This window comes from Amia ocellicauda, chromosome 20 (assembly GCF_036373705.1).
Source record: "Amia ocellicauda isolate fAmiCal2 chromosome 20, fAmiCal2.hap1, whole genome shotgun sequence".
In the NCBI taxonomy this organism is placed as follows: domain Eukaryota; kingdom Metazoa; phylum Chordata; class Actinopteri; order Amiiformes; family Amiidae; genus Amia; species Amia ocellicauda.
Window position 1 is genome coordinate 7,625,456 of NC_089869.1, and position 24,714 is coordinate 7,650,169.

General features: G+C 37.9%; 1 protein-coding gene across 2 annotated transcripts in view; it reads left to right on the forward strand.

Moving 5' to 3' along the window:
• Nucleotides 1-24,714, forward strand: part of entpd1 (ectonucleoside triphosphate diphosphohydrolase 1) — a 32,612-nt gene that overhangs the window by 2,360 nt on the left and 5,538 nt on the right. The window contains exons 1-6 of one of the 2 annotated variants that reach the window (XM_066693227.1): nucleotides 6,930-7,116; nucleotides 15,500-15,627; nucleotides 16,514-16,631; nucleotides 21,192-21,342; nucleotides 21,823-21,982; nucleotides 23,960-24,175. In XM_066693227.1, coding sequence (XP_066549324.1) covers nucleotides 7,065-7,116; nucleotides 15,500-15,627; nucleotides 16,514-16,631; nucleotides 21,192-21,342; nucleotides 21,823-21,982; nucleotides 23,960-24,175 — 825 coding nt within the window. In that variant the 5' untranslated portion in view covers nucleotides 6,930-7,064. Of the gene's footprint in view, nucleotides 1-6,929; nucleotides 7,117-15,499; nucleotides 15,628-16,513; nucleotides 16,632-21,191; nucleotides 21,343-21,822; nucleotides 21,983-23,959; nucleotides 24,176-24,714 lie in introns of those variants that run through there. The other variant, XM_066693228.1, reaches the window with a different exon arrangement.

A 24,714-nucleotide genomic window follows, 5' to 3' on the forward strand; every position in this document is an offset into this window, starting at 1 on the left:
CAGCACTTCACACATTGTCTTCCTGGTTACCAATATATATCTTCGTGTTTGTTTCATTCTTAGCATAACTGGGAAAGTATGGATTCAAGTTCCTGTTTTGTATTTTAGTACCTACATCCCCATTGTGTCCCTCTTGTGTAAAAGAAGAAGAAGAAGAAGAATAAAAGTCTCTGTGTTAAAATTGCCCATGAAACAAAACTTGCTAACATTTCAACACAATACTGGTCTGGGATGCTCTTTATTGGTCTAGTCATATGCTCTGTGAGGAAGTCTGTCCTGTGAGTAGAGTAGCAGTCAAAGGCATTGTATCAGCATAAAGTGGTAGTCAAAGTATCAGATGACTTTGAAGTGTATTGTAACTCAAGACAAGACAGTGTTTAATGTTCTTGCATATTTTAGCATTTTTTGAATACAAGCAGTCTGAGTCTGTCCAAAATGTAAAAAATCACAGTTTACTTGGACTTATTTACTTTTTTAGGATTTTAGGAAAGTGTTTTAGTATCACTCTTTCATTTTGAAAATGTTGAAAAAGTCCTGCAATGCTACCTAGTTTCAAAGATATTTGTTGTTGTGGACAGCATGTGCATTTAACATTGGTCATTCTGCTACCCGACTTACTATTAAAGAAGGTGTGATACATTGTTTTTTTTTCATGCTATATTAACTCAGTACATGATTCAGTACATGTTAATGCGCACATCATCAAAACTCATGTATGTTTGTTTAATAGGTGGCAATAGACTTTCTAATATCCTTCCTGGCTCTGTATATATGTTCATCTTATTACAATATTAAAATCACTGATAACATTATTGTTTAACTTAGATAATCTTACAAATTCACCTACTTAAATAATTTAAACTCCAAACACAATTTAGACATTTTCAAGCAGCACTCCACATCAAAACTGAAAAGACCCATAGGATGTTTACATACACAGAATAATACATTTTTCTTTATCAATTGTTTGCACATGGTATACGCTGCTTTGTTTGAAAGAGAAAGCCCTTATAAAGTCTCTTACATTAAATACAATAGGCAAAGGCAAAGACAAAGTCCCAATGGCTATTACAGACACAGTATTAATTTTTGGCTGTCAGCTACCAGCTATTTTGAGTAAAATCCTCATTGCTAATCAAAACAAGATTACAACTGATTGATTTCATATTTTGTAAATTTATTACTGCGCTTTATTTTTCTTGCATTTCCCCCCTTTTTTTATTTGACACAACAGTCTGTTTTCCAGTTTGACCCTTTTCACAGGGTCAAAGTGTTTTGCTCAGGTTGGCTGGGATGTGCTGTGTCAAAACAGGGGAAAGTATACAGCAGGCGGATGACATACAAAGCTGTTTGCTACTGGGCTTTGTTTTTCTCACTTTCAATCGTTCATTGAAAGGAAGCATTCATTCCCTGTCACATCCACAAGCCTACATTGTCACTTGCTCGAGTTTGAAGATTTACATGTTTATAGTTACAGAAAAGAGAGAAAATATCAACATCACCAGCTTCTCTTATTGCACCATTATATATACAGTATATACACTCCCCTAAAGGATTATTAGGAACACCATACTAATACTGTGTTTGACCCCCTTTCGCCTTCAGAACTGCCTTAATTCTACGTGGCATTGATTCAACAAGGTGCTGAAAGCATTCTTTAGAAATGTTGGCCCATATTGATAGGATAGCATCTTGCAGTTGATGGAGATTTGTGGGATGCACATCCAGGGCACGAAGCTCCCGTTCCACCACATCCCAAAGATGCTCTATTGGGTTGAGATCTGGTGACTGTGGGGGCCAGTTTAGTACAGTGAACTCATTGTCATGTTCAAGAAACCAATTTGAAATGATTGGACCTTTGTGACATGGTGCATTATCCTGCTGGAAGTAGCCATCAGAGGATGGGTACATGGTGGTCATAAAGGGATGGACATGGTCAGAAACAATGCTCAGGTAGGCCGTGGCATTTAAACGATGCCCAGTTGGCACTAAGGGGCCTAAAGTGTGCCAAGAAAACATCCCCCACACCATTACACCACCACCACCAGCCTGCACAATGGTAACAAGGCATGATGGATCCATGTTCTCATTCTGTTTACGCCAAATTCTGACTCTACCATCTGAATGTCTCAACAGAAATCGAGACTCATCAGACCAGGCAACATTTTTCCAGTCTTCAACTGTCCAATTTTGGTGAGCTTGTGCAAATTGTAGCCTCTTTTTCCTATTTGTAGTGGAGATGAGTGGTCCCCGATGGGGTCTTCTGCTGTTGTAGCCCATCCGCCTCAAGGTTGTACGTGTTGTGGCTTCACAAATGCTTTGCTGCATACCTCGGTTGTAACGGGTGGTTATTTCAGTCAAAGTTGCTCTTCTATCAGCTTGAATCAGTCGGCCCATTCTCCTCTGACCTCTAGCATCAACAAGGCATTTTCGCCCACAGGACTGCCGCATACTGGATGTTTTTCCCTTTTCACACCATTCTTTGTAAACCCTAGAAATGATTGTGCGTGAAAATCCCAGTAACTGAGCAGATTGTGAAATACTCAGACCGGCCCGTCTGGCACCAACATCCATGCCACGCTCAAAATTGCTTAAATCACCTTTCTTTCCCATTCAGACATTCAGTTTGGAGTTCAGGAGATTGTCTTGACCAGGACCACACCCCTAAATGCATTGAAGCAACTGCCATGTGATTGGTTGGTTAGATAATTGCATTAATGAGAAATTGAACAGGTGTTCCTAATAATCCTTTAGGTGAGTGTATATCCCATATTGAGAAATTTAACAAAGAGACAGATACAGGCCCAGTTCAAATACATGTGTGACAGACGGATAGGTAGAAAGAAAGATTGATTGATAGATATACAGAATCTGTTTCTTGTATTTCTGGATTTTGAATGAAAATATTACACATTTAGAAAATATGTATGTTTTTTTTTGTTTTAATTTGTGCTACCATGTGTTAAATAGGCTGTACAGTAGCTATGGAGTTCAACACATGTGTTTCACCAATTGCAGAGAGCTGAGACTGCTGGCTCACTTGTAGAAAACTGCAGCTGTAGACAGCAATTGTGGCTCTGGAAATGTGTAGTGTGTGAACAGATCAACGTGTGGGCGGATGTCAGACACTGACCATTGTCATACAAGAATGGTCCAATACAAGAACTGATTTTGAATTGCATGTAAGTTCTGAAGAAAAATAAAATGTGAAAAAGCAACACCCCCCGTTTTTGGGAGCTGTGTGTAATTTTGAATCTTGGTGTTCTCCCAAACGATTGATCAAGTGATATGTTTATTAGAGAGTTATGTTATTATAGCACATTCTATATTTTGATTCCGTTTTCCCTTACCTCACATGACATTGGCATTCAGGTACATATTCATGTGATGATTGTCTTTCCTTCACACTACATTCTCACTACATTGCTTTTTCTGGGTTTTTGAAGCATACATATCATACATATCATATGACTGATCACATTCTGCTGCCCATCAACAATTTGTCATTCGTCACTTGAAAACCTCAAAATGTGAAGTTTCCTCTAAAGATAAACTGTGGCTCAATCTTATAAGGTGCAGTTTTTTTTCTTTCTCTGTGATCAGTTTGTTGAATTTATTCTCCTAAATCTGCAATAATATTCACATGTGTTCACAACAACATTACCATTGAAGACAGTCCAATTGCTTCTGAAAGATATAGTTATGTTAATGCATACACTGCACCTTTGCACCTTAATCAGAATTAAGAAGAGGAAATCCATTAGGTTTTGTTTTGCACAGTTAAAAGCTTTGTTTCTTTGACTCTCCTGCAGGCCAATTTTTATTAAAAGAAAGGAAACCAAAAAAATTAGAAGATATCTGAAGGGAACAGTCATACGGAACAGCATGTCCAGCTGAGCTTAATAATAACGTTTGTGCTGGAAAAAAGCAACTGTGAATTTGTGATCATTTGCAACTAGGAATGGTTTCCGTTGGGTATTTCATTTTTATCTATTGCCCAAGTGAAGACAACACTGAACTGTCTTTATCAAAATTTGTACCCCCTCCATTCCTTAGTATTTTTACAGGGTCTTTAAGTAAAAATCAAGAATGATTTCAAAGTTAGTTTCAAACTGCCAAGCATGAAACTCTACTTTATAGAAGACACGTTCTGTCTTCAAAGGAAAGGGCAGACAGCAAAAAAACAATGCTGCAGGCAGGGTCTTCTCACTTCTGCCCATCTTTACAGGAAACTCCTCCTTCACTACATGTGCTCGTCATGCACATTGTCTGACCATGGTGTGATAGAGGCTGTGACACAAATGTGAGATGAACCACACAACACGCATTATTTCTCTATGACTTCCTTTATTATGTTTCTCTTCTTAATGTAGAATTCAAAGAGCATTTGATGGCATTGAAATCTCACCAGCATTTTATGGTCCTGGCATCTATGGGGACTGTTGGCTTATTTATTCTATCTTCACACAATGATCATATCTTTCATGGTGGTGCACTGGTGTTAGAAGACCCCCCCCCATGGAGTCTGATTCAATTTCATATTTTTCTCAGACGATGGAAGGAAGAAAATAAGTCATTCTCAAAAGTATTTCCTTTCATCAGTGGCTGCAATCACGACAAGTTTTCCTCCCACTCACCTAATCAGCTCCCCAGATTGGCTGGTTAACTAATAACTAATAATATTTAGATATTTTTGTACCAAACAGCAGCGACATGTGGAGATATATCATGTTATCTTCGTGTTCTTGTCTAAGTTATGTGGTTGTTAAACATTGGCTAACAAGAGAGCCTGTCTTGAGACTGCATAACCACTCTTTCAGCATACCACAGATGAAACATGTCTTTCTCTCATGGTGCAAGCTGTACCACACGCCTACTTGCCTTTTCTCAGCTGCATATCTCTCATATATCCCTCAACATGGTTGCCAATCAACACCCCTCTGCTCCCTATTGATTGTCTCAGCAACAGAGTCAACCTGTTCCTATCAATGTTTGTGAGGTTCCATATCGATATGAATGAAGATTTCCTCTATTCACAGGCACAGAAGTACGGAAGAGCATTAGGGCCTCTTAAGAGAGAGAAAAAATATATATATTTTGAGAAAAAAAGTCAAAAGTTTTCAGATTTAAAGTCAAAATAAACTTTTGAGAAAAAAAGTTGAAAGTTCAGGTTCAAACACCAACAGCGTCGATATGGTGTTATAAGGGTACTGGGTAAAACCTGAAATGGGTTTTAGATGAGGATAAAGTTATCATAAACCAAAAAACAGTGTGTAGAGCTGTACTGATCTGAAATGTAGGTATAAAAGGGAATTATTGAGGTCTAAATGACTGAAAAGTATGCCTCGGAAGGCTAATAAGTCTTATTAATCGATCAAATGGACAAATAGTGTAAACTACTTTGGGTGTATGTTTCCAGTTCCAAAAATAACTCCCAAGCAAATAAACTACTGTACCTTAAAAAGGACTACAATGATTTTGGGGAGTTGTCTTTTCAATATTAGAAAGCAACCCTTGGAAAGCTAACAGCCCAATCTAAGACCCAAACTTGTGCCATTGGGGACACTAATTTGGGTGTCTCTTCCCAGTCCCACAAATGGCTCCCCAGCATGAATCTATTGTAGCACTATTGCACCTTAATGCTACTATTACTTTTACTTTTGTTCAGTTTAACAAATTGTAGAAAATGTGTATACATTATTATTATGATTATGATTATGATTATTATGATTATTATTATTATTATTATTGGTGTTGTTATTGTTATTATTAGTATTACATTTCATTATTAATATTATTAACATTATGTAATACAATATTTTCAATTAAAACACAAGTTTCTGAAAGCCCAGAATAAGTATTTTTCTGTTTTAGATGTCTTTGTAAATCTTTCCACTGTTCTGGCATTTCGGGTTTTACCCAGTCCCCTTATAACACTATATCGATGCTGTTAGTGTTTGAACCTGAACTTTCAACTTTTTTTCTCAAAAGTTCATTTCAACAGAGTTCCCAGAAGGCATTGTGGCAGGAAAACAAACTTAAGAATGCATCAGCCATGCCCAGGTAAATGGCGTGTTTTTGGGGAATTTGCTCTTGATACTACAGTTAATTCCATGCCTTTTCCAAACAGTGACATACCTATTGCTACTTGTTAAATGTTATGGCTTTGGTTTGGAACTTCTGGCCAAGAAGTGTGTAGGTGTCTGTTTGATGTTCCCATCCAAATACTGTGCCTTGAATAGTGTTTGAGACTTTAACAAGAGAAGGCTTCCAGGTGGCAAATCTGTTGGCAGCTGGTTCTGGAATAAATCTGGATATGCTACCAAATTGAAGGCACAGGGTAATTCAAAGCAGAAGAGCAATAAAACTCAACACAGGAATTGGGGGTACAGTAAAAGCAGGCAGGGGCATCTCTGTGATGTGTATAACAAGAATATTTTCAAAGCATTTTCGATCTCTGTTTTTATGTAGGTATCTGTAAAAGTTTAATGGTGCAAGTGTTTTGGCAATCATTTCTAACTTTCGGAAATGTAACTGAAATTCTTTGGAAACAAAATTTTGCAATGGAGCTAAATAAATAAACATAGGTTGAAAGGGTGCCTTATTACTATTTATAATTGAAGAAAGCTTCTCTGACCAATGCAGCGATGACTGAAGCAGTCCAGTAAACACATGGGGAAGGTAGACCACATTCATATTTCTAGACATGATGATTTTGTCTCTATGCACTCCTTTTTAACAATACACACCGTGTTTAATTTAGCTCTTATTGAGTTACACCACAACTGAGTGTTGGATGACATCACAAGGCTATGCAAATGTCAAACATGTCCCCACAGGTTGCTGTAGCTAGGGGAATAGGTGGTGCATCTATAGTCAGGCTGAAACAACCATGTAGGATTGAGAAATGAATCACACCAGGACGGATCACATGAAAAGCAGTCTATGCAAGAAGCCTATACTGTCTGCAGCCCGAGCTGCTTCTCTGAGGGATGAGATTCCTTACTGCACTCTGCTTGATCCAAACTTACGTCCATTGAGAGGTGCTTGCTACTCTCTCCATTATGTTGGTGATCAAGGAACAGAAGTGGAAATTCACGTGCCTGAACAGACATCGTGAGTATTTAGCGTTTTATCCTTTATCAGATGCTGACTGCCTGCAAGCCCTTTTCTGTATTCGTTTTTTTATTGTTTTTTCTACACTAAAGTTTGAGACGATTCCAAGAACCTATCAATCGTACTTTGCAAATGGTTTAAAATATTTCAATTTTCTTTTTGTTCTTCAACTGATGATAGAAATGGAAATCATCCATGTATCCCTGTCACTACACAGTGCTGGCATTTCCATTTTATTTAGATAACAATACCAAAGCCAAGGCTGCAAGGCAGTTTTCCTTTCTTTTTTCTGTCAATCTATCAATATTATAAATGGATGGAGTGAAATCAGCTGATACAGCCCACAATAAGTTTGCAGATATAGACTTCACATCAAAGATAATGAATCGGTTGCAAAGGTCAGCTTGTCTAATGTCCCATTGTATTGTTGTCCAGGGTCTTTAAAGCGATGCGTTTGACTGAAGAAAAAAATAACTGCAAGAATTTTTTTGTGTGTCCTTTGGCATAAAAACAATCCAACTTTTTTTCTTGGCAGAGGTACAATTATTGTGCCTGAATATTTGCCAGTAATCTTTAATATCTCTAAACAAAGAAAACAACAAAAGTGTCTGTTATTTTCCCTGCACAATTTACCACAGCAAATAAACCACTCAGACATTGGGCCAATTATATAACATTTGTTTGGTGTTTACCTACCTCCTTAGTAACTGACTGATCCACAGGGTTTTGTTTGAAAGCCTAGCACTCCAAATGATTGAGAACAATCTTTCATTTTACGATTGAAGTCCATTGTGGTCCTACCATTGACAGATGAATAAGCTTAAAGGGAGATACATAGGTACAAAACTGATTTGACTGCGTTGCTGTTATTTGAGGTGTTGTTACCCCCTGTGTAAATCCTGCTTGTGGGTTTAACCACAGAAAAAATATCACCTGGAAACCAAATCATTCATCTTATGATTTCTTCAACCTAGAAACGACTCCTGTTCCAATTTTTTCCAAGAGTTTCCAACCTGTGAACATAGTGACTTGATTTGTTTGGCAAATTAAATTGTATTATTATATATATTAATTTATTTATTTTTGCAGGAAAAATTAAAGCTCTATAACATGAATGAGTGTTTACTTTAAGATTAATTCCACTGTGCTCATATATAATTGTACTAAATCCTTAGTCAACACTGTCCTGTAAAGCTATCCATTTATCAAAACAGCACTATAGTGTTTTGAGTGGTTAAATAAAATACACACTGTACACTCATGCACAATTGCTTCATTTCTCAGCATCTTATGGATTTATATTGGCGCCAGAATTATGAGACCATGCCTAGATTGTTTCTGTCCCTGTATTGAAATGTATGCTTCAGGTCTTTGCTAGTTATCTGCAATATTTAGAACAGAGAGATTTTTTATATACAGTAAGAATGCTGAACAGTGCAAATACAATGTTTATTTTATATCAAATACAATTTTAATAAAGCAAATGCTTAAAATGATGTAAGCAGCTGTGTATGACTGAAGTTTACTAAATCGTTTCTTTAGTCTTATTAATCCACAAATCAGAGCAAGTATTTAGAAAATAAATGTTTTCTTTTTTTTATGGCAACTGCACATTTTTGATTATTTTGTTTTTAGTTACCGAGCACTATCTCTCATCATAATCTTGGAATGTAAGTAAAAAATAAGCCAAGTCGATGATTCACATTGATGAAAAGTCCAGAGGAAATAAATATTGACATTGCCCATTTCGCCTTTGTATTTACTGAGCAAAAGTGCCAGATCTGTAAAGCTTGTGATATATATATAGGTTTAACAGATAGGTTTAACATGTTTTTTAAAGTTACTTTGGCAGATGGTTAATCATATTTTTACATTTTTGGTAACTTTCATATAATGAAATATATTAATTTATTATATACACATCTATCCTGCATATTTTTTAATATTTGTTGGCAGCTGTCCAACCCAATGCTCCCACCTCAAGCCCTGTAAACAATGCCAGTTTTGAACTAGGTCCCCACCCAAGACCTGCAGTGCTTCCTTTAAAAGGAGCACAGTGGATCAACAACTGTTTTCTTTTCGACATTTCTTCTATGCTGCATTTTGTGGCATTTTCATTAGAGTGAGTCTGATAAGAAAAGCTAATGATCCAGGGAGGGAATTCACAATGCAGGAATACTATGAAGGACATCCACATCTTGCTTCTCAGTAAGCAGTACGTGTAGCGCAAACTGATTAACTTGAGGAGCCAGTAAAGTGTACAACACATATTTCACAACCACGTTCATTGACAATGAGAGTTACGTCAATCCAGTTAATTCAGTCAATTCAGTCACCCTCGTCACCTCTCAACAAAGCTCCACCTGCGTTTATAGTTTTCCTCCAGTGGGATTGGCAGCTACTCAAACTCATTGCCGATAGGCTTACATTAATTTTGGAGTGTATTGTAAGGTGAAAGTATTCAATATACTTGTATCTACCTGTGCCCCTACTGCTTAGTACTGTCATTTTCTCTCAAATGCCTCCATTGTTGCATGTTATGTATTTTGCATAACTAAACACATATCTAAAGATATTATAATGAGACTAGTGTTTTTTTTATTTTAATGTAATTTCATACAATAATAATTACCTTATCTGTAAGTGTATAGGTCATACTAAAATGTTTCCGTGAACAACAACCACTCCTACCACTGCTGCAAGAAGCATATACTCTAATCTCATGGGAAACGCTTAAATCAAAGCCAGTTTCTTCACTGTAACCTTAAGTGCTCTTCGTGCTTAAGATCCCTGGCTTGTTCATAGAAAAAGTCTCCCACATTAAGATGCATCAAAGACAGTCCTATTATGAGTGGCACATAAAATAATAATATAATAGTAATAATAATATAAACTTTATATTGCCATTACAAGAACATTTTCTAAAAATGCACAAGTCAAAATAACACACTAAAAGTATAGATACAGAAAGAAAGTAAAAGCATCAAGGAACAAATTAAGAAAACTATGAGATCACATTGTGATATTTGTCTTTCATTTTATTTTGCATTGCTTTTTAAAGGCATGTATTTAGATCAAATATATCTTAAGGAATGCATGTCATGACACATTCAGTTAAACAAAGACTTGTATGGCTGTGGAGCTTTTGCTGCTTGTGGTGTTGGTTAGTGGAGCTTCCTCTGTATATTTTAAAACTTTCTGAAAACTGTGGACAAGCTTTTTCAAGTGTTGCTTAGTGAGTCATCTATGTGCAGGTTCTGAACTGAATCCCATTGTACATTTTGAAAGAGCCATCAAACATTATAATGTCTGCATTCAGAATATAAAATATATGTATATTGCAGATAATTCTGCCTAGCCTGCAGGTTTTTAATGTAAAATATGTAAATGGTGAACATAAAGATGCCTGAATATGCTTTGCTTGCAGCTGAAAAATACAGATAACCATCAACAGATGCGGAAATTATTTGTTCATGTTTTTATCTAGGGTGAAAGAGGTCATAAAAAGACTTATAGATCATAAACATGTGAGCAAAACCAAGCTGGGCCTGGCACTTAATGAAACACATTCTCCCTGTCTGTTGATAGTTTAGTGCTGTTTAGATGTCTGTGCAGTCATGATGTTCTACATACTATAAACTGAACTCAGAATTACCCACTTGTTTGCTAATTGGTGTTGACACACAGAGAAGATTAACTCTCCCCTCTCAAAGCAGCCATGTGTCAAGACTATGACGTACACTTAGTTGTGGTCTGAAGACACTCGTGTTCAGACAGGCCGTGTTGCTAGAGAACCAGCTGAGAATAATATTGGAAGAGTCACATACTCTATACAGGCTGTACCGAATCATTCTTGAGGATCACAATATCCTCCCCAAAAACAGCAACCACAATGGTATCATAACACTCCTTATCCACATTTAGCAGGCATTTCGGTTTTGCTGACATGGAATTTGGTTTGCATTGTTAGATAGATGTGGCTTTACATGAGAATTTCCTATACTGGTTAGTATTTGCGGTTGCTGCAGTGACTCAGCTGAAGTGTCAAATTTTAGTTACCCTTGTAGACAGCTGTGTTAGGATTTTGCCATGTTTGCCCACAATAACCAATGCAAATAGTAAGAGGATTGGCATTGGTGATTTGGGAGCATGTAATGTAATTGAATATGTTGCAAGAGGGCCACCGAATCCTGTAATTTGGCACTTGCTAGAGGTTTTCTCATTGAATGATGCACATATGAATACTGCAACAATTATTTACATAAGCATGATTTTAACATTTTATTGCAGCAGAATACCCTTCAGTAAACAGACCAGACTTTTACAGCAAATGGGACAAAACAAGTAACTTGGAAGCAAGTGCCTAAAATAGGGAGAAGGCCTTGGAAATTACAGAATAACAATCATAAAAATAGAGTAATACTTGAGAGGTACAACATATAAACAGTGTGACACTTTGCAATCTTTATTTATGGAAATCCTTTTCATTCCATCTCACAGGCGGCCAAATCACAATGTGCCACCCATTTCCACTTCCTCTGGGCTCTGCTGCCTTGTGGTTTGTTGTTGTGTGGTGCCGTTTGCAGTGTTTGGAGCCTTGTTGCTGCCTGAACCTCCCTGAGGCTAGTGTAGCATGTAAACCCTACACTGGGCTCATTGTCAAGGGCCCGACACTGAGGGTTCCCTCATAGTTGGGATTGGCCCAGACAAGTACCGGTTGTTTCTGGGGAATCCTATCTGCCCTCCAGGCCTATGAGTCTCCCATGCAGAGCGGTGCTGTTGATCAGCAATGAAAGATAAGAATAAAGAGCATTGGCATTACCACAGTTTGCGTGCCTTAATGTTCATATCTGACACATTTCCAAACCAGCAACAGTTTCAGTAACAATAGTGCATATGATCTATCTATTGACAATCTCTGCTTCTAGAATGGTTTGCTTCTAGAATTCATGGCCACAGTCTGACTTTTATACAGCATCTTTCCATATATTTGGTGTAGTAGTTTACTCTCTAATGTGATGTTTGTCTGTTTATCAGGGAAATGCACTATTAAGATTGCTCCCCACTTCCTGTCATTCAGCTCTGATGGGATTTCAGAAGAAATTGTGGGAGTGTTTAGTTCACATGCCAAACTTCATCCATTCAGGCATTTGCATGAATTGCTTTTTAAACCTCTTTCCACCTTCTTTGAGAGAAGCTGTTGCAAGTCTTGAAAATGATGGGTATGATTTTTATTTTGTTAATGTTGTTTGTATTGCACCCTTGAATTACAGAAAAGCAGCATTCCATAAGCTTGGGGGCTCCAGCAGAATCTGAAATATTTTTGGTTCACTGTTATAGTAAGTCAAGCTTTTGTATTGAGAAGACTACAGAGCTACTGGTTGAGCAGCCTGTTCAAGTCTTGGCAGGCTAGGAAGTAGGGGTCACAGGGAACTCCGATCTCTTGCAGCAGTGACATCATACAAGACTGAAAGCATTCCCTTCTGAGTTCAAGCACAAACAATACAAAAGCAGGGAGTTCCATGGCTTTCGCCCGAGCCGTGCAATTTTCTTGACTTTCTCAAAAACAGATTTTATCTTAAATGTATGAAAACAGATGGATACAGAACGTTTTTGTTTTTTTAATGCAGCACATATAACAGAAACAAAATCATTCGTTTTCGTAGCCCCTCAGACTTCCCAAGACAAACTGTTTCCATTGCACATTTCTGCAGTTTCCATGCCAACACTAATAAGCTAGTTGACATTGGAGTCTGTAGGAGATGCCAAGAAAAACACCTCTTTCCTTCAACTTTCTTTCAAAGAGGAAAGCCTTTTCTTTATCTGCACCTTAATCAAGCTGATTTTAGCCTTCTCTTGCGGTAAAACCTTTCCATTGCTACCCCAGTTAGCAAATGTTTCCTTGTTTTCCTAAGATATCAAAGCACTATTTGTTGTAATTGAAATATGTTTTTAGTTTTCATTTCTGATTGCATGAAATAATAAAACTAATGCTTGGCTTTACTATTCTGTTAACACCAGAAACTATGACTGACTACTTTAATACTTGTTTCAATAGCGGGCATTATGAAAGTCTGGACAATATTCAGTGAGTTTAGGTTCCTTGTTGCTAATTTTGTTCTTTTTGATGGTGCAGGACCGATGTCATTGTGGCACTAAAGAACAATATCTATCTATCTAAAACCACTGAAGAACAAAGATATGGTTGATTTCAGCTGCCTCATACGATCACTATTCAATGCTTGGTTATTAAGTTCAAACACAAAATATCAAGCTCACATGAGAACTGTGGTTGGAAAGCACAAACAACTAATGCATTTTCAATTTTGTAACACCATAGTGCACAACCTTAAAACTGGACCATGCATGCATTAGCCAGGAAACCCTTTTAGCCTGTCCCTAGAAGGATACTTTCTTAAGAGTATGTGCTTCAGTGCGTAGACAAGGCTATCATAGCTTTCTTATATATCCTGCTTATTTGATTGAATTCCAAAACAGGCTGTATAATCCCTGGGAGACCCTCTAATGAGAAAGAAAAGCTGCTCCTGCAAGGTGAAATAGAAGTAAAATGCAATTTAAAGACTTGGCAATGCTGTTATAATCTCTTTTCTGGGCTCCTCTAACTATATTAGTCAGCACACAGGTGCTACATAAGCAAAGTCACCATGATTTGCAGGCATGGATATGTATATAAATATATACATATAGATATATATAGCTGCACCTAAAATGCATTAATATATATTATAGCTTTATTACTAGGGCATTTTTTTTAGATCCGTTACAACTGCTTCTTTCTAGATGCTCTTCAACTGATGTTATGACACCGACTTTTGATAAGTTGAAAGCAAAATGTCACTGCAAGGCTAATGTATCAGTTGACCTCAAGCAACAATAAGTCTATTTTCATTCCCCAAGAAACTCAATAGATGGTGGGTGACATGTCATTGTGTCATGTCATGACATTGTGTATGTTTAGAAAGTGATTCTGTTCTTTGATATATAATACTATTAAAGACATTGTAAATTGTGACTTTAATGTTTTTTTGGATGGTGAAAATGCAATAAAGATACAAGCAAGATTCCTGAATCAAAGTAATCTCAAAACACATCAGTAAAACAATAACATTGTATGTTTTGCACAAAGTGGCTCTGGCATATCTTGTCTTTAGTAAACAGACCACAGAGTTATTCTCAAAAATACAGCAGTTAAGTATGTTAACAGTCAACACCTAATTACTCTCCCTGGTCTCTGAACTTCAGATTCCAAAGGAGGCTTGTGTATAGGAAACAAAAAAGAATCACCGCTGAGTAGATTTTTATGATTTTGTGTTTGTAATAATAATGCATATAAATGAAAGTTGGACTGAACAGAAATCATAATTGCAGCAATCATAAGTACATTTCTGTGTGTCTGAAAGAAGTACAATATATATTTTTTGGTCACACTTTATAATAAGGTACTGTGATTCCTGATTAATTAATATGTGAATACCACAAGATAAACACATACACATGCATATTACATTTAATAACATTTTTTTTATATATAATGAAGTGTGGATGTGGTTGCGATGAGTTAGTCTATGTGTTACCCAATGTTTGTTTTTCCATTTCTTCTTAAATTGTGATCAGTGATACCAGGAAATGGCTTTAGGCAGAATTAGCGATCTTCACTGCAGTTTCAGCAGGGGTTGGATGTCTTCTTGGGACTGGGGAGACCTGTCCACTTCATGCTCATGCAAAAAAGCTAGAGGTCCACTTCCTCTTTCAGAAAGCAATTACCAATGTCCGTGCTGTGGATTTCGGTTGTGCTATGTCATGTCACCACAATGAGGTGTTGTGTTTCAGAGTGTGGGTTGTGTGGATGTCGATTACTTGCTGCAGCTTCCCTGTCTCTTTCATTGATCAGTCTTGCACAAGTGTTGTCATGTTTCGGAGTTTTAATTTTTTTTATGTGTGGCTCTTCATTCTAAATGCCGGTTCAAACTATATATATTTATTTTAACGAAGAATGATACAAATACAGATGTATATAAGATAACGTTTTTGAAACCTTCACAGCAAAAAGAAATCACACATTTCAAACATTTCTTATTTGTTGTTGTTTTAAGACTTTTCAAATTCGTTGTTGCCCATTATTGTGGTGAGAGACAACACAGATTTGGAAAAAGGAGAATTGACACTACAATGCTATTTGTTTGCACACCAGCCTCATTTGGTATTTTGGTGGAGTTAGACAAAGTGGAGCATTAGCACAAATGTGTCTCAAGCTTTTGTTTTGTTAGCCTATAGCACACAATACACAGCAGATGTGAATCCAACAATGTAATGCTGAACTAATATAAGCATGTCTCTCTTTGACCCCTATTGCACCTTCTAGAAATGAAACGGAGGAACCCCTGGCACACCCCCCTAATTATTGGCCTCACCGTGCTATTTGTCCTGGGAATTATCGCCTTGGTTACTACAGCTATAGTACAGAACAAACCCCTTGAACAGAAATTAAAGGTAAGTTGTCAGTCCCAGAACATTATTTAACAACTAGATTTTGCCCTAAATTGCTGTTTCACTGCATATGATGTCTTATCTTTAGATCTTTATTTTTTATTTTTATATTTTTTACATTTTGTATTATTATTTAAATAGCGTACATATTCTCGATCATGATAACACAGGTTTTCCCATAGATAAAGTAAACCCAGGATATCTGTGATAGAATGTACTCAATATACAACTAAATCTGGGTCCTGTTTTATTGTAACAAATGATTCATTGTATTTATTTACAGTTACAAATAAAGGTATAAATACTACATTTATGTTAGTATACAGGAAGCAATTTATTAATGGTATCTACTAAGAGTTTAACACATTCATTCAATGTTTTACATGTTAGTTAACAACCAAAAGAAATCTGCCAACAAACAAATGCATTACTTTACTTACTTATAAAGGTCAGTTGGTAGATGAGTCAGTAAGGTCAGTATGTTTATTAGTCATTCTAACACACCGATAGCTTATCTTCCCACAATGACGCCACATCTTAATTTGAAGAAGTGCAAAATGTAGTAGACCAAATTCAAGCTGCTGGTCTTACTCAAGAGGAATAATTTACCAACTTTAGGCACTTAGTCATTAATCTAATTATTACCCTAACCGTAACTCCAACATAACAGCTGTTATTAAATAATACATAATTGATTGAGAGCCTGTTTTGAGTAAAAATCCCATACTCTAATCACCTACTTCCATTACTACATGAGCAATTTCCGTTGGCTCTGCAGATGCCAGCTCGAACAGACTCAGTACTTTCATAGAAACCCCTGTGTCAGAATGTGCTGTATCAGTTTCGGGAAGTGCTGTTCAGACTTTCTCTGTGCTCTGTCCCGCTGCAGTATGGTATAGTCCTGGATGCTGGGTCTTCTCACACTTCTCTGTACATCTATGAGTGGCCAGCGGAGAAGCAGAACAACACAGGAGTGGTGCGGCAGCTGTACGTCTGTGACGTCGAAGGTACAGCTAATCCTGTCATCAAATAAATTCAAAAGAACGGCGTCTAAAATAGTAAATGGGGTTTACTTCATCATCAAGTCTGGTGTAACTCATTTTCTTTAACAACCTTACTGTAAACATTGCCCTGCGAACGTCTTCTAACAGTGGGTTGCTTTTGTGTGGAACCCAAGTTCCCTCCAAACCTTTTACTCTTTATCTCTGTCTTTATTTGGATAAATGCAGTTATTATTTAATTTTGAGAAAAGACAGAGGTGAATCTTTTACCAAAACATATTTATCTGAGCTACAGCAACAGAAAGCCAAGTACTGTATGACAACATGTACAGGTTTTGAAAAATATTTGATATTTCCATTTTGTGTGTCCTTTTGTTGACACTGAGTGGAAGACTCTCTCTGAGAAGACAGACAATACCATTTTTTTTGTTTGCTTGTTTTCTACTACTCAAAATTAATCCAAAGGACATAATCAAAAATACCTGTGATGTAAAAAGTTGTGAGGCCTCACTTTTAAGTATGAGCATCTGAATATATGTGTCTGAAAAAAGCAGGAATACAATCCAGACGGCTGTGTTTCTGTGTAGTTGTTGTTTGCAATATTGTTGAGTGATGTATATGCTCAGTAATGACCCTATCATCAAGTGATAAAATGTTCAGCTCAGATGTACAGTGAGGGAAAACAGATATTGTACGTTTGCCCACTGACAAAGAAATGATCAGTCTATAATTTTAATGGTAGGTGTATTTTAACAGTGAGAGACAGAATAACAACAACAAAATCCAGAAAAACGCATTTCAAAAAAGTTATAAATTGATTTGCATGTTAATGAGGGAAATAAGTATTTGATCCCCTATCAATCAGCAAGATTTCTGTGTCCCAGGTGTCTTTTATACAGGTAACGAGCTGAGATTAGGAGCACTCTCTTAAAGGGAGTGCTCCTAATCTCAGCTCGTTACCTGTATAAAAGACACCTGTCCACAGAAGCAATCAATCAATCAGATTCCAAACTCTCCACCATGGCCAAGACCAAAGAGCTGTCCAAGGATGTCAGGGACAAGATTGTAGACCTACACAAGGCTGGAATGGGCTACAAGACCATCGCCAAGCAGCTTGGTGAGAAGGTGACAACAGTTGGTGCGATTATTCGCAAATGGAAGAAACACAAAATAACTGTCAGTCTCCCTCGGTCTGGGGCTCCATGCAAGATCTCACCTCGTGGAGTTTCAATGATCATGAGAATGGTGAGGAATCAGCCCAGAACTACATGGGAGGATCTTGTTAATGATCTCAAGGCAGCTGGGACCATAGTCACCAAGAAAACAATTGGTAACACACTATGCCGTGAAGGACTGAAATCCTGCAGCGCCCGCAAGGTCCCCCTGCTCAAGAAAGCACATGTACAGGCCCGTCTGAAGTTTGCCAGTGAACATCTGAATGATTCAGAGGAGAACTGGGTGAAAGTGTTGTGGTCAGATGAGACCAAAATCGAGCTCTTTGGCATCAACTCAACTGGCCGTGTTTGGAGGAGGAGGAATGACCCCAAGAACACCATCCCCACCGTCAAACATGGAGGTGGAAACATTATCCTTTGGGGGTGTTTTTCTGCTAAGGGGACAGGACAACTGCACTGCATCAAAGGGACGATGGACGGGGCCATGTACCGTCAAATCTTGGGTGAGAACCTCCTTCCCTCAGCCAGGGCATTGAAAATGGGTCGTGGATGGGTAACCCAGCATGACAATGACCCAAAACACACAGCCAAGGCAACAAAGGAGTGGCTCAAGAAGAAGCACATTAAGGTCCTGGAGTGGCCTAGCCAGTCTCCAGACCTTAATCCCATAGAAAATCTGTGGAGGGAGCTGAAGGTTCGAGTTGCCAAACGTCAGCCTCGAAACCTTAATGACTTGGAGAGGATCTGCAAAGAGGAGTGGGACAAAATCCCTCCTGAGATGTGTGCAAACCTGGTGGCCAACTCCAAGAAACATCTGACCTCTGTGATTGCCAACAAGGGTTTTGCCACCAAGTACTAAGTCGAAGGGGTCAAATACTTATTTCCCTCATTAACATGCAAATCAATGTATAACTTTTTTGAAATGCGTTTTTCTGGATTTTGTTGTTGTTATTCTGTCTCTCACTGTTAAAATACACCTACCATTAAAATTATAGACTGATCATTTCTTTGTCCGTGGGCAAACGTACAAAATCAGCAGGGGATCAAATACTTTTTTCCCTCACTGTAGATAAATCTCTGTGATTCTGAAACTTTAGCCTCCCCATGTCTTGAACAATCCGGTTTTTGTTGTTTTGCTAAGTTTCCATTTGCAAATCTTATCAATATCTCTGAACTTTTCCTGTGACATGATTTATTTTACTTTGGGTATCCTCCCTCTTATTGAAAAGAATGTTGGACTATAGTATTGCTATTTTTTTTTCCTTTTAAGGCAATGTAGAGGAATTAATTTAAAACACATAAAAGGAGTAGCCATGCAGAATCAATCACTGTGATGCACAAATTCTGATTATATTATATATATATATATATATATATATATATATATATATATATATAAGAGGAGAAAGTTCATAAGTTACTTCTGCATTTAGAAGAAAATGGAAAATAAAACACAATGGTAGACGTATGTTCTTTAAAAATCCTGGGCAAAAGTAAATCAAAGAAGCAATTAAAGTTTAAAGGTAGAAAACGTTTCCTCCACAATAAGATAAACCTATAATTCTCCCTGCATTAGCAGTGTATGAGGTCAAGCCTCGTGAATGAAAGGAATACACTGGAGGAAGAAAAACAAAAGTTAATGAGATGTCGCAATGCTAAGAGATGGCATCTGTTCTGCCTTCAAAGAAAACTTCAAAGAAAGACTGCACAGGAAATTGAATAATTGAGAAATTCCTTATACATTACATAAGGTAGAATGTAAACAAAAGAAAAAAAACACATTAGAGTCCAGCTACTCTTGTCATACATATATACATAACTGAAAGATATTTTAATTACTCCAGACCCAGAACCAGACTACAGACAGGTCTAATGCTGTCTCTGTAGGTATATATTTTAATCACCTGTTAATTGATATCCAGAAGGTTTTATTAATTGTAATTCTACATATATTATGTTAAAGTGTCCCTGTGGTCTCATTTGTGTAGGACAAACTCAAATCTCAAAATCAGAATTGCAGAAGATAAAGTAGCGATAAGAAGCAACAAAATTGTCTATGCAATATCTAGACATTTTTTATCATGGTTCTTCAGCAAGTTTGAGTTTTGGCTTTGGTTAGTGATGGTAATTAATTTAAACAATTGATAAAAAGGAACACATTTTGGATACATACATTGAATTCAGTTGAACCCAAAAGCCTTAATGAAACATTACATTTTAAATTTTATGTAAGAATTGATTTATTGATATTTTGTTTGTAGTCAATATCAGTATTTAAGATGGAATATTTTAAGATGGAATGTTTATGATGATTATGTAAAATCTTACTAGATTGCTTGAAGTAATAAATACATCTAAATGTACATTATATTTATGGTTACAAGATTTTAAATCTGTAAAATATTAATTTTCTATTCATATATATATACACCGATCAGCCATAACACTATGACCACTGACAGGTGAAGTGAATAACACTGATAATCTCGTTATCATGGCACCTGTCAGTGGGTGGGATATATTAGGCAGCAAGTGAACATTTTTTCCTCAAAGTTGATGTGTTAGAAGCAGGAAAAATGGGCAAGCGTAAGGATCTGAGCGGCTTTGACAAGGGCCAAATTGTGATGGCTAGACGACTTGACTGGGTCAGAGCATCTCCAAAACTGCAGCTCTTGTGGGGTGTTCCCGGTCTGCAGTGGTCAGTACCTATCAAAAGTGGTCCAAGGAAGGAAACGCGGTGAACCGGCAACAGGGTCATGGGCGGCCAAGGCTCACTGATGCACGTGGGCAGCGATCCAACGGACCAGCTACTGTAGCTCAAATTGCTGAAAAAGTTCATGCTGGCTCTGATAGAAAGGTGTCAGAACACACAGTGCATCGCAGTTTGTTGCGTATGGGGCTGCGTAGCCGCAGACCAGTCAGGGTGCCCATGCTGACCCCTGTCCACTGCCGAAAGCACCTACAATGGGCACGTGAGCATCAGAACTGGACCACAGAGCAATGGAGGAAGGTGGCCTGGTCTGATGAGTCATGAGTTCAAGGCTCCAAATTCAATCCAATCGAGCATTTGTGGGATGTGCTGGACAAACAAGTCCGATCCATGGAGGCCCCACCTCGCAACTTACAGGACTTAAAGGATCTGCTGCTAACGTCTTGGTGCCAGATACCACAGCACACCTTCAGAGGTCTAGTGGAGTCCATGCCTCGATGGGTCAGGGCTGTTTTGTTGGCAAAAGGGGGACCTACACAATATTAGGCAGGTGGTCATAATGTTATGGCTGATCGGTGTATATTTCCTAGGGTAACTTTAATTCCTTTTTATTTAGCAGTGAGTTCAAGGAAGAATGACTAACTGTATGTCCCTGACTTTGCTCCACACTGAAATACACAGGCCCTGGGATCTCAAGCTACTCAAAAAAATTAGAAAAAGCAGGGGCGTCTCTCCAGAACTGTATGGAAAAGGCAAAAGAGATAATTCCAGAGCGCAGACACTCGGAAACCCCCGTGTATCTGGGAGCCACAGCAGGCATGAGGTTGCTAAGGTATGCTGCTCTTCCTAGCAGTCTACTCCTATATCTAATGTCAAAGTAACCCCTTTCATGAGCATAGAAAAAAGAACAGCGAAAGAAACGCTTGCATGCCTTGCTGTTTCAGCTTTTACTGGAATGTGAAAGAGAGTGTAAATATCCTGTAGTGTTACAAGCTTTAACAGGAGTGCACCCATACCACGTTACATGTTCAAGTTCATTATTGGTGCCTTTGAAGAGGGTTTTAACAACAGAGAAGATGGCTTTTGTTTTCCAACATCAGACACATGACAGAGCAGTGAGCAGGCTGGCCTTTGTCTCTAACCCTTTTCTTATCTCTATGGTGATCATAACGATTCACAACATCCCCACCCACCCAGAAAAAAAGTGAGACAATGGACATTGTTTAAAAGACTTTCAGGGCTGTGAGTAAGGTGCTTTCTATTACCCACACTTTTGTTTGCGGCAGCAAGTTTTGTTTCTTTTTTCCTGCAGGAAGACGAACACGTCTGCCTCCGAGGATGTGCTGTCATCCGTTCAAAAAGTTCTCCAGGGATATCCATTCAAATTTGAGGGGGCACGGATAATAACCGGACAGGAGGAGGGGGCGTACGGGTGGATAACCGTTAACTACCTGAGCAAAAAGTTCGAGAGGGTATTTATTTTGTTTGATTTCGCAGAAACATACCTTCTCAAGGGCAAGCTTTTTGGAAAAAACACTGTTGGGTTTCCCCAAAACTGAGATAGTTAGGTTTGTTAGGAAAATAAATATAAATTCATAATTTTAATGACAAATGATACACTCAATGTAGATTAGGGCATCTGCTTCTCTCTCTGTCACTTGTTTCAGTATAGGCTATGTGGTTGAATTACTTGTAAGATAAGCACCAGATATGGATGTCCTTGCATTTTATTTCACACACACTTGCACTTTGTCTATTTATGTTATTTGGAGATACGAAAAGTCCTCCCAGACCTGTGATGATAACATAAAAGTTTAGATTAGTTTTCAAGTAAACTAAGTGAATAAATCTACTGGACAGACCATTAAAGTTATCCAAATGAAGTGAACCTTAATTTTAAACCTCTTATGATGAATTTCTTGGTGAAGCCATTTTTATTTGTGTAGAATATACCAATATCATAACATTAGGTTTAGTGCTTCAGGATGTTCTACAATTCATAAGACATCCATCAGTAACTTAAGTGCATGAAAGACCTGTACAATAGAAGCATGTTTATTTCATCTAGTAAGTTGACTGTTGCACATGTTTGTGGTTTGTGACTGCAGATTGAGAAACCGTGTTTGAAACGTACAGTACATACAGTACATACACACAGTGCAATCGCATACTTCACACGATCACTTGGGTGGAGTGCAAAATAATGTTCACCTTTCATATGACTATTTTACTCTTTTGTCTAAGCTGTCACTCAGAATGCCAACGCCAACAAACCCTTTTCAAATCTTTTACACAAAACTAACTGATGCAGCAGAGTGCTTGACAACTTTGAAAAGAAAAAATAAGGGAAAATACCTGTCTTGCGTGTAGCTCGATACAAGCAGATTAAGTGGGCATGTGAGCAATGACGAAACCAATTTAAATACAGTGAGAAATTAAGCTTTCTTACTGACTAGTTTTAGTTTCTGACTTTAGTTTGAGAATGCATGAAATGGAGATAAGGCATAGTAACCCAATCAATCATGAATCAGATCTAAACCTGCGATCTTTAATGCCCATTCATTAGAACGTGGGTTGGATTAAATCAAAAACGTTCGCGCTGGAGTCGCTCGCAGAAGCATTAGCGCATATCTGCGAATGGAAATCGCGCCGCTAAACTATCGCGGTAATACCGGCCAGCATCCATTTATATTAGGTTAGCATACATATCGTTGTTAAAATATATCAGCCAGCAGTTCACGAGTTCACATCCAGATACAGCCTAGAAATCCTTGTAAGTCTCCTTTCTTATCTGTACCCTAGAAGCCCGTGCATTAACGCACTCACCGCACATTGAATGTGTATCTAATGTAAGCATTTTGTAATCAAAATTCGGACATTATAAGGTTTTCAATAATGGATGCATCTCTCTCTATATGGACTGAACGCAACGTTTAAGTGACAAGCACTGCATCGAGGGACACTGCTGTCAAAGTATAATTGCAATTATTAATATTTACACGAATAAGTAAAGCATGGAGACGTCTGGATGATATTTATGGAATATGTACAGGCATATATGGTTGCGTAACTTGCAAGCCAGTACACATCCAGTGTATGAGGTTGCACTGCACATTGGGTGGATTAAACAAATACATACATAAATAAATAATCTGTTAAAGGCAAACTGGCACAATGTACTGGATACATTTCGGGCTGGCAACAAACCTAATCTTCTGCCGCGGCTTTTTGCACTCACACTTTCCGAACATTTTTTATTTAATCCTGCCCCATGTCTCCAGGCACCATACCTCTCCCAATTTCATGTTTTTCCTGCAGATGCCTCTTTTCCAAGTCCTACTCTGGCTCAGCCTTGCCCAACATGTGGTAACATCTGACCATCGTCCATCATTGCTCTTCTACTGTTAGGATGGCTGTGTTGTGATAATCATGTTTGTCTCTCTGCTCAGGTTTGGCAGTTATTTGATCATCCTCAACCCATTGGTGCCCTGGACCTCGGGGGAGCTTCCACCCAGATCACATTTGTGCCCAAAGAGGATGTTGCCTCTGAGGAGAATTCCTTACATTTCCGTCTGTATGGGACCAATTATAATGTGTACACTCATAGCTTTCTGTGTTATGGCAAGGATCAGGCCCTCAACCTGGCTCTGGCTCAACAGCTTCAGGTACATTAATTTCCCCAGGACGTAATCTTACTTATGTCTCTAGATAGTTATAGCAGAGTACTGTACAGCACCCTCTGTGGTTCTTCTGGCTTTATTTAGTGCCTCCAAGCAGTTTTTCCTTCAATAAACTAATTTTCATGAATTCACTGTACTGGATTTATCGTTTTTTTCACAGGATGAGTTGAAATTAGTTTCTAAAAATACATGCTATTCCCTAATATTACATTGCAGTCAAAGTGAAATAGTAATTCAAAGGAAGTGAGCTTTAATCCTATTTAGGTAACCCTTGAGCAAAGAAAATAAAGGAAAATGAAGACAACAAAATAAAATACAACAGAAGCACAGATCTTTTTCAACCTTTCATGTATTATCCTGTCTGACCAGCAGAGGGAGACACATACCATTAATTACAGCACTTTTTTGAAGACCTCTGTGGGACTAATAACTCAGGCAGAAGTATCTTCTAAATTATGCATTCTCTTAAAAGAGCTGTTATAAACCATGGATGGAAAATAAGATAAGAATTGTGCCAATGAGGC